The 13,528-nt window shown below is 43.4% G+C and overlaps 1 protein-coding gene across 3 annotated transcripts in view; it reads right to left on the bottom strand.

The window, feature by feature from the left end:
* The window catches only part of rad50 (RAD50 homolog, double strand break repair protein), a 141,320-nt gene that overhangs the window by 100,534 nt on the left and 27,258 nt on the right, over nucleotides 1-13,528 (bottom strand). For all 3 annotated transcript variants that reach the window (XM_048543747.2, XM_048543748.2, XM_048543749.2), the window contains exon 7: nucleotides 2,830-2,958. In XM_048543747.2, coding sequence (XP_048399704.2) covers nucleotides 2,830-2,958 — 129 coding nt within the window. The remainder of the gene's footprint in view (nucleotides 1-2,829; nucleotides 2,959-13,528) is intronic.

The following is a 13,528-nucleotide window of genomic DNA, read 5'->3' as shown; positions in this document are numbered from 1 at the left end:
AGTCCCACTAACTACCCTAACCCCATAACACCATATTTTCCATGGCCAATCCACTGAGCTTGCACATCTCTGGACACTATGAGACAATTTAGCACGGCAAAAGCACATGACAGACACAACTTTGGACCGTGGAAGGAAAGCAGAACACCCGCAGACACAGCCAGGGGGAGGGTGGGGTGTGGTTTGGTTTGGAGGGCGTGCAAACTCCACACAGTCCCCAAAGACTAGAATCGAATCTGGCTTCCTGGCACTGTAAGGCAGCAATTCCAACCACTGGGCCACCGTGTTCTCAAGAAATAATTGTTAAAAAGCCAATTTCTGAAAATTTTTACCCATTAGCAGCACGACTCTGATGTTTTTAATTCCTCAAGGCTACCGGGCTTCTCCTTAAAGGCATCTATGTAAGTCATTTCAACTATACCTGTTGATATATAGCAAGAGTGATGAAGTCTATCATCAGTCAATAGCTTTTCAAAATTTATTCTAATTTACTTTCATAGTCTCTGCTTAAGTAGAAGACTGTCTTACTGCAGCCAACAGGCCTATTCCCAGTTTCTCCTTGATATTCATGCCAGTAATCTTGAGTCTGCAGGTTAAAAATATTCAACACTGGGAGAGGCACCACCATGAACAATTGGCTGGGGCTCTTTCCCCTGGAACACAGGGGGATGAGGGGTGATCTTATAAAAGTGTTTATAAAATCATGAGGGGCACAGATACAGTGAATAGCAAGGTCTTTTCTCGAGGTTGGGAGAGTTCAAAACTAGGCTGCATATTTTTAAGTTGAGAGGGGAAAGATTTAAAACGCGTCTGAGGGACAGCATTTTCACACAGAAGGTGGCTACGTTTGTGGAATGAGCTGTCAGATGTAGTCATAGATGCAGACATCTGGATAGGTACATGAAAAGGAAAGGTTTTGAGGGACATGGGCCAATCACAGGCAAGTGGGGCTAGTTTAGTTTAGGAAACCTGGTCAGCATGGACAAGTTGGGCCAAAGGGTCTATTTCCGTTCTACATGAATGTAACCACCAGGAAACATTATCACATGTTGTATATTTAACCACTTCACAATAGTGGGAGTGGGGGTTGGGAGGATGAGGCTAACAGGCATCTTCAAAAGTGAAGATCTTCAAAATAGTCCTTTCTCAATCAAAAAAGCAATGCTGCTAATTGCTTCATTTCTTCCATTTAATCTGATCTTTTAACCAAAGATATCAATCTAACCTTATGTAACAACCCATCAACCCAGATATGAACTAGGTATTTCAACCACAAATATAACACTTAGCATGGGAATTATTTTACAACTGTCTTGTGTTTCTATCCAGATGAATAATACCCTTCTCCTTTTACACACAACAGTGCTGATTAAGTAAAAACTATTAAAAATGCAATTATTTCACACCAGATATAGATCAAACTAGATTTTTCATATCATGTAATAGTACTGTTCAAGGAAACAGCATGACCACTGGTTGCAAGCACCTCAATAAAATTTCATGCATTCAATCTTGTAAGAAAAGAAAATGCTGACAGGGCCCAATAAGCACCAAACGCTCCCCTTTAGATATCAGGTGAATGTAGAGAAAGTCCCATTACATGTACATCATTTATTATATATACACTATTAATTTACCTATACTACAGGTTGTGTTACGCATTAAACAATCAATTCAAATTCCTCTCAGTAAACACAAGCTATAAAATAAACTTTGACACTTGCAACTGGCTGCTTTTATTATAACTTTGTGCATTTTTGGATACAACAAACATTTTTAAGCCACTTTGTTTCTGATAAGTAGAGTCCATGTTGTACTTTATCGAACACTCGTGGTTAAAATTGCAAAGGACTCCAGAGTAAAGGAGGTTTTTCTTAATAAATCACAGTGCCTTTGGCGAGGAAAACAAGGCTCCAAGAATCTGTTGAATTTCCAAACAAATATTTTATTTTCCCCTTTTTAGTCAGGTTTATCTTTTATTGAATTGGTCAGTATAGAACCAATCAGGTTCACAGGTGTTCAAGTTTTTTTTTGAGTGTGACGTTTGCCTGCTGAGGGCAGTCTCCCTCCCATTTCTTTCTTGCTTGTTTTTCAAAGACCAATCACAAGGTTCTTCAAAATCCAGTGAAGAAGACAGCAAAGTACCACTGCCTGACATTTCCTGCAACTCCTTGTTGCTTCAGACCTCCTGCATTAGCCAGCTTGCATTCCTGGCAGCATCAGCTAACAGGTCCTGGATTCAGCTAGCAGTCTTTGCCAGCCCCATCTTAAGTCAGAAATAGGTGGTAACTGAGCTTGATACCAATCCAACTGACTCATATTTCTTTGCGCCCAGTGGGCAGCACACTTCTGGAAAACATGTTTTGGAAATATCGGGGTTAGGAGCACAACATTTGGAGAGGGTCCACTGTGCTTTAACTGCACTGTCCGCACATCAGTTTCTCATTGCCTGGTCTCCAAGACAACGCCCCCAATCACCCCGGCTGCTCGATCCCTTCCGATCCTATAAAAGGCACCACATATTTGACTCTGATATCCATCTTTTCTTCTTACTCATTCTGCTTGTAGTCCCAGTGGCAGCCACCGCTCAGCTGTGGCACTGTTGGGACTACTCAAGCTTGAACTGGCAACCAATCAGATTGGCTGGTAGCTCTCGGGGTGGGACTTCTTTCCACTGATTGGCAGACAAAACAATCTCCTCCCTCCCCACATCAGACCATGCAGGACATGCTCAGGAACAGGTTGAATTCAAACATACTTTGGATGACTTTTTAAAAATGAAAGTAAATGGAATATCAGCACAGGCTTTTTAATAGAACAGGAACCAACCTGCTCTATTTTCTCTTCCAGTTCACGGTTGTCCTCTTCCATTTGTTTTTTCCTGCTTTCAAGAGCTTTGATGTCATTGTCAAGCTTCATCACTTTGCTCAAGTTCTGATCAATTTGAGACAATCGCTCCTGCAAAAGCAAACAATCCAAATCACAACAAAGCAATTAAAACAACGGCACTACATGTCATGCCCAGCTAACAGACTAATTACTTTTATTCAACCTATTCAGACATGCAGTTCAGAGGTTAATACTGCTGCCTTACGGTATTTGGGACCAGGGTTCGATTCCAGCCTTAGGCGACTGTCTGTGTAGAGTTTGTACCTTCTCAATATATTTATGTGGATTTCTGCCAGGTGCTCTGGTTTCCATCCACAGTCGAATGGCATGCAGGTTAGGCAGGTTGGCGATGCTAAATTGCCCTGTAGAGATCAGGGATGTGCAGTCTAGGGAGGATAACCATTGCGAATGTGGGATTACGGAAATAGGGTGAGAGGGGTCAGGGATATGCCAACAGTTGGTGCACACTCGATGGGCTGAATGGCCTCTATCTGCCTTGTAGTGATTCTATGTTTTCATAGAGCTCAGACCCATTCTCCCACCCCCGAGTTCCCCGTGTCTAACACAACTATTCTAAACATCCCTGAACACTACGGGCAATTTAGCCAATCCAGCTAGCCTGCACATCTTTGGACTGGAGGAGGAAACTGGGGCACCCAAAGGAAATCCACACAGACAAGGGGAGAACACACAAACTCCACACAGTCAACCGAGGCTGGAATCAAATCTGGGTCCCTGGCGCTGTGAGGCAACAGTGCTTGTCACTGAGCCACTGTTTTGACATACCTTCTAGGCAGGTGGGTCATGAACCTGGTCCTTCTGGTCCAAAGGTATGGATATTACCTCTGTGCCATGAGCACCCTTGGCCAGTGGAATTACATACAAAATGAGATCCCACAGGTATAGCACTATAGTGGTTACACTACTGGACTGGTAAATAAGAAAAAGAAGTAGGCAATATTTTCCCAAGAGTCCAGTCTCCCCATTGGTAACGTTCTGATGATCTTCTACCCCAGTTCTACTTGCCAACCTTGTCCTCAAATTGAAGAAATCCAATTCCAAGTAATACAGCAATCCTACCCTAATATGACCAACAACTGAAAACCCCCCAGCTCTCTGCAAGAAAGAATTCTAAAGCATCATAATCCTATGGGTGAAGAAATTTCTCCTCACCCCACTCCTAAACATTAACAGCCTATTAATAATATTATGAAAGGACATTAAACACCTTGTACACATAAAAAGGGAGACTTCCCTTCAGCTGTTGCCTACATTGGATTGCAGGACGAAGAGATTTCTGCATCACCAGGACTGTTGGCTTGGGAGCAGACTGACATTTGTAGTGAAGTAACGTTAGAAGAATTCAGTATTACCCTCAATAATTATCAACCCTCACTAAATTTAAAGCCACAATAGACAAGGAAAGAATTACTTTTCTGGACACCACAATATTTAAATTTGTACCCAACAGGTACAAATTAGAAACAAACCATTTTTTCAAAATAACCAACGCATGCTTCTGCATACAAAAACTCAAGACTGTACACACTCCACCCAAAGTGAGATCACAACTACTGTATTTCTACCACACACACACACACACACACACACACACACACACACACAATAGTTGGAACGTTTAAACCAGATGGTTACTTTCCTTTTTACTGCATCTTCAACTGCAATCTCAGTTTTATGTTTGACAAAAGCCTATGATGTCTATTTTAATAGCATCTGCTACATTTTTCCCCATTATAGTAGCTCTTGAACACTTGCAACTTTAAAGTAAAGATTCCACATTACTTTGCAAGGAATTTATTAACCTATTATTTGAGGCTCCTGTCACCCTATAACTCCACTTCTCTCTCTTTTGTACTCATCCAGCTTTCCTCAAAAAGCATTTTAAACATTTCAGGAGTCCTGGGTTACTCTTGTACACTCAAGCAGCTGGCTAAAACACTACTAATATAAACACTTTACAGCATTGATGGCTAAGTGTGCAATGCCCTGCTACATACACAGCCATGAGGAGTATGGTGGCACAGGACTTGATTTGGTGTTTTGCCAAATTAACACTCAACCAAAAGAAGCATCAAGTACATTATCACTGGTGTACCAATCTTCTCAATCAACCACTGTTAAAAGCCTGCTGAAAATCCTCCAGACTCTCAGAAGTGAATGTGTGTTCAAATCTTTACACTGGATTTAGAAAGGAAACCAAGACAGTGTGATTATGTAATGAAGACTGAGCAAAAATTGAGCATTTGGCCCATCAAATTCCAACCAGTTAGTACAACAACTATAAAGCATGGCATGAAGTATTTTGAACACCTTCAGTTTTCAATATCTCACAAAAGTTGGTGGTGAGTTTATTCTATGCTTGGTCATTTTCTTCGCTCAGGCAACGAAGACACTCATCAACAGCGTTGTAGAAGGATTAATTATCCAGTGACTACTTGCATCAGTGATAATCAGCCATGAATTATCAGAAACAAATACAAATACAAACACTGCACACAGCTTCTCCTTTGGCCATATTTTTAAACCAAAACAGAGCCACTTTACATGTTTGTTGTTTTCAGTACAGATTTCTGCAGTAATTTGCTTCATGCGACAGCACCAAGATGAGTCAAGCTGATCCTATTCTTTTAAAATCAAAGTTTTAGGAGTGGAATGTGTTTTTTTTTTCCTCCCCACCCCACCCACCACACACACACACACACACACACACACACACACACACACACACACACACTTCTGACAGCTAGTAACAGGTTTTAGTGTGTACTGAAGAAGGATAAATGCATCCAACTTCAATCAGCCGAAAATCTCAAAAAGGCATGTCTGCAGATGACGTTTGTAGTGTGAATAAATCTGTGAACTCATGGCAAGATGTCAGCAGTTTGAATGTCACAGGGTTTGCTACTCAGTAGCTACAGTCTGTACCACCTAGTAAGATGCAGGCTTTCACCAAAGACCCTGTAATTGCACCTTTCAAACCCACACCGCCACTATCTAGAAAGACAAGGACAGGAAATATCAAGATACAGAGCACTGAGAAACTCCGCAACTCTAGTAGCATCCGTGGAGGGAGGAAAAAAAGTCAATGCTTTGAATCTGACGTGTCTACATTTCAGAACAGAGGGGGTGGACTGGAAAATAGTGAATTTAACGTTGCTAGACAAACAGGGGAGGTGGAGTGAGTAGGACAGATTGGGAGCCTACAGGAGTTTCAGCAGGCGTTTGACAATGGTTAATTGAGCAGATTAGTGCCCCAATGACAGTGTACTTCATGCGACCTTGGCCGAGTATTAATTTGGCAGAAGCAAAAAATCAAAGCCAGTGATACCAGGTTCCACATGGGCAAAAGAAAAAAGGGAGTGCTAATAGTGATGAAGCAGTGGTAGAGATAGAAAACAAATTTAGGTGAGGATATGAAAAAGAGAAAATGCTGGGAGCAAAGCCCACAAGAAAGAGTGAAGGGGGTTGGGGGGGGGAGGTTGTGTGTGAAAGTGAACACATTTGTGTCAGTGGGAACAGGGAAGAGAAGTACAAGAAAGATGTTACTTCACCTGGAAGGATGGGAGGAAAGAAGTGAATTGACAAATGTTACATTATCTTTGATCACATGGTAAGGGGTCATGGGTCAGAGAGCTCATGGCCTTGTCCACCATGGAGGAGTTGGAGAATTCTTAGTGACAGAGACAGAGAAGCCAGGAGAATGGAATGGAATCCAATCCTTGCAAGAACCAGGATCTGAGGAAATGAGGTCAGTGCAACTGTTTGTGCACCATGGACAGCAGCTACATGAGAACACCACTACTTCACATTCCCATGCAAGACCAACACAGCTGTGTCTTGGAAATATATTGCCTTTCCTTCAGTATCACTGGGTCAAACTTCTGGACCTTCTTCATAACAGTACTGTGGATACACCCACAGCAAATAGACTGCAGCCACTGAGGAAGGCAGCTCACTATCACCTTCTTATGGGCAATAAATGCTAGTACAGCCTACATCCTGTGCATGCATTAGAAACACCTAGTGTGATAATATTCTGGCTTTCAGCAGTGTATTTTGTCTGTTTTTTTTAAATGAAGTAATGTTGAGACAGAAGTGGCAGGCAATCTGCTCATGACCAATAAAGTAAACAGAGGTGCCTTACGTTGTTTTTTTGAGAAAAATGTTGCAAAAACAGAAGCAGCCTGAATGGGTAGGTCAAGCTCCCACAGAACTGAGATGGCTAATTTTTGCTTTCTGCAGTTGCTGGGGTTTCGAAGTGGGTTCTGGAAGCTCTTATTCCTCTCTTTCTTGCAGCTAAAAGCTGGGGTTCTCTTCCTGCTGCTAGAATTACATGTGAGACAATCTATTTTACTGATTTTGTCTTTGCCAAGGGTATGTTTATGGGATGTTACTATACTGGAACAGTTAATTAGTAGTGCATACAGTTAAGCATGCCAATAGAGCTACAGTTAAGACAATTCTTTTCTTTCTCATTTTGTCTGTATTTTAAATATAGGATCAAAACGCTTAGTTTTTGTAACGGCGAGTAGTCTGACCAATTCAATTGCATCAGGAACGCAATGCCTTACACTTACCTTTAAGATAAGAAAAAGCTAGGATCTAGGCTCTCTTAATATAGTTTGATGGGGCTTGGTCTGGTCCATAACACTAGGAAGTGAAAAGGTACTATGCTAAGCACACTGCAGTAAGCCATTTGCTACAGTGAACCATTCAACGTTAATAATCATACCACTGAGTCTTGCAACACAAGCTCAAATAAATAACATGCAATTTTCAAAGATGCCTGAATGTAATCGTGTCTATTTGAGGCAAATTGGAAATTCCAAAGCAGCTAATTATACATCTAATTAGCAAACAGAGAGCAAGTGATGGGGACCATTCTTACAAATGCAAATTCAATACATTCGAGATGGTATGCACACGGACGTGAACATTGTTGTGCATTCGTTCAAAAATGGAAAGGTGAAAAGCAGCATTCAAGCATGAGGTTGTAGTCATGTTTGCCAAACCGGTGAGTTTGATTGCAAACATTCCATCACCCTGCTAGGTAACATTGTCAGTGCAGCAGCAGTGTTCTGTTCTGCTTGTTATTTTTATATGCCTCGGTTTGCTGGGTATTACTCACTACATACCGACGATGAGGGACACAAATTTGTCTGAGACAACACATCAATAATCACACAAACCAAACAGAGACACACCAGGGAATTCCTTGAGGCCTGGTATTCCAACTGGAACTCCATCTGCAAGCACATTGAATTAGACCACGTGTATAAACAACTGAGAAACAAAGCCAGAAGTGATGCCAATCACCCCAGCAAACCGAGGCATATAAATAACAAGCTGGACAGAGCATGCACACTGACGATGTTACCTAGCAGGGTGACAAAACATTTGCAAACAAACCTATTACCTTGGCGAGCACATCTACAACCTCAAAACACAACCCAGGCTCCAAAACTTCAAAAACTTTAAAGTCTTCAAGCATTTACTTGACCATTGAGAGTTCCTTATTTCCTTGGTTTCTGAATGGGGTAACTATAAACATATGAAGGACATTTCTTGTAAGCTGTGTATATCAAGATATTTTACTTTAAAATTAGTGCAAATGTTATTGTTGACACACACAATACTGACACACCAATCAATACCAACCACTGGACAACATTGTCCAAATGTGGGATTCTTCTCTTTAGCTGGAAAGTCATGACACTGATGGTGATTCAGTACTTTCACCACAGCACGTGGTACTCCAACTCCAAACAATGTCATAGAATGGATTCTAACTGTCTTTGTGATTAAATCCTACGAAAGGGAACATTCTCCTGCTGTCACTCAAGTTCTAGCTCATGCCTCCAACCAGTTGGGCCAAACCCAATGAAAGATAGATAAAAGGCCTACACAGAAACATGCCTCTCTGCCAAACTGGTCAAAGCCAGCGTTTATGCCCCTTACTGTGGGGGAGGGAGGTTGGCACTCAGAACCATTATGATTAAGGGATCAGTATCACAGATGCTAAGCGGGAAACAGAACCAATACCAAACTGATAAACTGGCTCCAGAAACTGGTTCCAACCAGAAAGCTGTAGCTGCATCAGCCCCCATCTACCAGTCTGTAGGTAGTCAGTCAGCTCAGTTGGCTGGATTGCTGGTTTGTGATGCAGAGTAATGCTGACAACGTGGGTTCAATTCTCACACCAACTGAGGCTACCATGAAAGATTCTCCATCTCCCTCTCCTTACCAGTGGTGCAGTGAACCTCCGGTTAGAACACCACCAGCCATCTCTCTGTCTCTATCTCGAATGAGAGTGAAGTGCTGTGGGTCCAGTAGGACAAAGGTGATTTAACTTCAGACTACTGCAGCCCAGCCCTGTAACTGGGAGGTAGTGTGGTGCTGCTAAGTTTGAAGGGGGTCTCCATTATGACAAAAAAAATTTGACCACACCTCAAAAAGGGCTGAAAAAATAAAATTAATATTGGGGCACAGTGTAGCACTCCAGCGCTTTCAGATTACATCAAAACTCAACTGATGCTAGAATGTTGAATATTTTATAGCCTCTCCCCCGATAAACATCAAGCTTGTTGTACTTAATTTGCACACTTCCAGCACAAAATAGTCTGATGGGTTTGTTTTCTGTGGGCCTTCTGCATTTTTACAGTTAAATTTGATTTCAATCTCTTCAAAAGGTGTGAAGTTGTGGTGGGTGCAGTCTAAAGCAAGTTGGATGATCAAACTTGCTTCAATGTTGCGGCAATGGTTCATTTACATGCAAAAACTTTCAGACGCTGTAGCGTTTTGAACAGCACTGATGCGGCCTGCTTTTAAAGTACCTTACAATACTCCAAAGTGGGTCATTCATTAATGTTTCAGTTCTCATTTGAAGGGGTGGGGGGAGCAGAAGCATGAAGTAGCTGTCACTCTGTGATCCGAGATGAGTCGCAACCTGCTGCCAACGTGAACCCCACATTAGGTCAAGTGTCTAACTGAATCATCCAAGGAGCCTCGTCTCCCAATTGAAGAAAACTTACACATGGATCCCATGGACAACCTGCAGTATTCAATCTGAGTTCATACCACAAAGGAAACTAGGTGTGGAGCTGGAAAAGCACAGCAGGTCAGACAACATCCGAGGAGCAGGAAAGTCAACGTTTCGGGCCGAAACCCTCAGTCAGGCCTGAGGAGGAGCTGGGGAGCCCCAAAGTAAACGGGTGTGTGTGGGGTTGTTGGAAGTCGGGGGGGGGGGGGTGTGTGGTGAATCCTGGGGGAAGGGTGGGTGGAATAGTGATAGGTGGACCAGGTATGGGGTTATTGTAATTGGTCAGTGGGAAGGGTGGAGCGGATTGGTGAGCAGGAAGATGGGCAGGTCAGAGAGGCGGGGGAGGAGGAAGGAGGGCTGTACTTGGGATAAGGCTGGGGGTGGAGGGATTTGAAGTTGGTGAAGTCAATATTGAGGTCATTGGGCTGAAAAGGTCTGAAGGTGAAATATCAGGTGTTGTTCCTCCAGCTTAATGTACAGCCTGAGTGGAGGAGGCCAAGATTCAGCATGTTGCCAGGGGTGTGGGAGGGGAATTAAAATAGATGGCAACTGAAAGGTCACATTGGTAAGTGCATGCAAAGTGCAGATGCTGCGCAAACCGGTCCTTGAGTTTGCATTCGGTTTCCTGATATACAGGAGACCACATCGGAACAACGAATTGGATGAAGTACAGGTGAATCTTGGCCAGATTGTTTGGGGCCTTGGACGGAGGTGAGAAGGGAAGCGTCCTTCCCTCTGTTGCACCTTCAGTAGTTGCAGGGAAAGATACCGGCTAACGTGAAGTTGGTGAGGAATGTCGAGCTAGGAGGGAGTTATGGAATGAACGGTCCCTGTGGGAAGCGAACAGGAGTTGGGGAAGGAAATATCTTTTTGGTGTTGAGGTCTGACTGCAGATGACAGAAATGTCAGAGGATGATGTGTTAGATTCGGAGGTTGGAGGGGTGATCGTGACAAAAACCGTGCCCTCCACCTTTTCCGAAACTTTCAATTCCCTGGCCCCCAAAAATCTCATCTTCACCATGGACATATAGTCCATTTACACCTGTATCCCCAATATGCAGGGGGCCTAAAAGCCCTTTGCTTCTTTCTCTCCCAGAGGCCCAACCAGTCCCCCTCTGCTAACACTCATTCATATGGCAGAACTGGTCCTCAACCTCAACAATTTTCCCTTTGATTCCTCCCGCTTCCTACGGACCAAAGGGGTGAGCATAGGCACCTGCATGGGCCTGAGCTATGCCTGGCCTCTTTACAGGGTTTGTGGAACAGTTCTTCTTTCACAACTACACTGGCACCACCGCCCACCTCTTTCTCCGCTACATTAATGACTGTCAGTGCTACCTTGTGCTTCCAGGACGAGCTTCAGCAGTTCATGAACTTTGCCAACACCTTCCACCCCACCCTCCAATTCATTGGGGGAACACCACCTGATTTTGTGCCTCTGGAGCTCACAGCCCAATGGCCTCAAAATTGACTTCACCAGCTTCAAAATCTCCCCATCCCCAGCCTTACCCCCTGTCCAGCCCTCCCCTCTGACCGAACCTGTCCACCTTCCCTCTGACCAATCACAATTAGCCCCTATCTGCATCCGCCTATGACCATCCCACCTACACTTTGCCCAGCCCTTATGTTTACTTCTGGGTTCCTCTCCTCCTCCCCAGTCCTGATGGAGGGTTTCAGCCCAAAACATTGACCTCCCTGCTCCTCAGACACTCTCTGGCCTGCTGTGCTTTTCCAGCTTCACATCTACTGGCTCTGGCCTCCAGCAACTGCAGTCCTTACTGTCACCGAGCCACAGAGGAAGCTGCCTGCTGCATCTCCAAATAGGCATTGGAGCTGCCAGTTTTAGCAGTCAGGTCAGCTGAGGGGCACGACGGTGTTATTGCCCTTATGAAAATACAGCAGCAATGTTCAAGTTTCATCATTTTACCTTAACACCTGAGGCTTGCATCGACGAAAGATGGTGTTAAAAGGAACACAGCTGACCTAAGATGGCAGCTGTGGTCACCTGACAAGCTCAAACAACCGACTCGGAACATGAAACCAGTTGCCTCAGACTTTACTACCAGAAGCATCAAAATTCTGAGGTGTCAAGAAATTTGCAGTTTTTTTTCGCCCCTCAAGCTTGCACGATAACTGATCATGGTTGGAGAGATGAAAAGTTGCCTATAAGTATTCAGCTTGAAATTGAACAATTGCATCAGAATCCAGAGAGCAGCATGATGTTAAAGGGAACATTTTAAAAAAACAAACATGGAGAAAAAGAAACATGAACTAATAATAGTACGTATACTGGAAAAGCTCCTCCTTCCTACCATCTCTCACACACACACACACACACACACACACACAATCTCCCTCAAACTCACAAACATATCCGAGAGAAGCAATTCGGAATGAGTCACTGAGAAATTCAGGACTTGCAGCTTCACCATTATGAGAGAAACAAGACCGCAGCTCAACGTTTACACTCGGATGGTTTCATTATTGCAACTCAAAAGATCTTAAATCAAACTGTAAATGGAAATTATTTTTACCTTCCATGAATGTGCTAATTACCCAAAAACTCACCCCTTTCTTTCAGAGTTTGTCACCCATATAGGTGTGTGCTTTTGTGCACAATAAAACTTGACTCTCTTTGACAATAAAACGTTAGAATTAACTGCTTCATTTTTGGCCTGCCGCACAAGTAAGCCAAAACAAAGAAAAAAAAGTGACAGAGCTACGGATGCTGTGAATCAAAAACAAAAAGCAGAAGTTGCTGGAAAAGCTCAGCAGGCCTGGCAGCATCTGTGAAGAGAAATCAGAGTTAACGTTTTGGGTCTGGTGACCCTTCCTCAGGGCTGAGCTTTTCCAGCAATCTCTGCGTGTGTTTTTGAAGTTTAACTGAAGTGTGACAGCTAGATGCTTTGGAAAAAGGGTAATATTTGTTGCAACTGACAGATAGAGGATTAACAAGAGGAGAGCTGTAGTTTCCCCATACATCCCAAAAAAAAACAATGGATGGGAGCAACAGGAACAGACGCTGGGCACATACACATGCTGCTGGAACCCCTATTTCCAATTCTGCAGAGTCCTGTCAAGGGAATCCTGTGTACTCTTGACTGTGAACTGGATCTAGCGTACTGCATGACAGTATTGCTGTTGGGTTCAGTAGAATTTTATGGTTTGTACATACTCTTCATTCTGCAGTCTTCTTCATAAGCAACTGTAACTTCGAGGCTGAACTGAAAAGCAATTGGCTTAGCTTCACTGACAATAGTATCAGTTTGTCAATTGTTGTAATCCGTGATAGTAATCATTCACATTGGAAAAGCAGCTACTACATTCACGGCCCACATACTGACAAACTCAATATGGGTCAGTGCAGGAACAACAGTCTACAACAGGACCTATGCTTGTGAAAGGTCTAACCTACATCCCCTCAAGTAACTTTCCCCACCTCATGGATCTCCGAGGTCCGGGAGTGGCAGCCACGTCCCGACATAAAAGCCAGCACAAGGCCTTTGAATGGAGTGCACGCAACTGCCCAAGCCTGGAGGAAACTTTGGATTTAACTAAGTAGGGCTGGACTCTGAGGCC

The sequence above is a fragment of the Stegostoma tigrinum genome, chromosome 13 (assembly GCF_030684315.1).
Source record: "Stegostoma tigrinum isolate sSteTig4 chromosome 13, sSteTig4.hap1, whole genome shotgun sequence".
Classification (NCBI taxonomy): Eukaryota; Metazoa; Chordata; class Chondrichthyes; order Orectolobiformes; family Stegostomatidae; genus Stegostoma; species Stegostoma tigrinum.
Note: the sequence above shows the minus strand (reverse complement) of the source record. Positions and strands in the feature narration are given on the sequence as shown.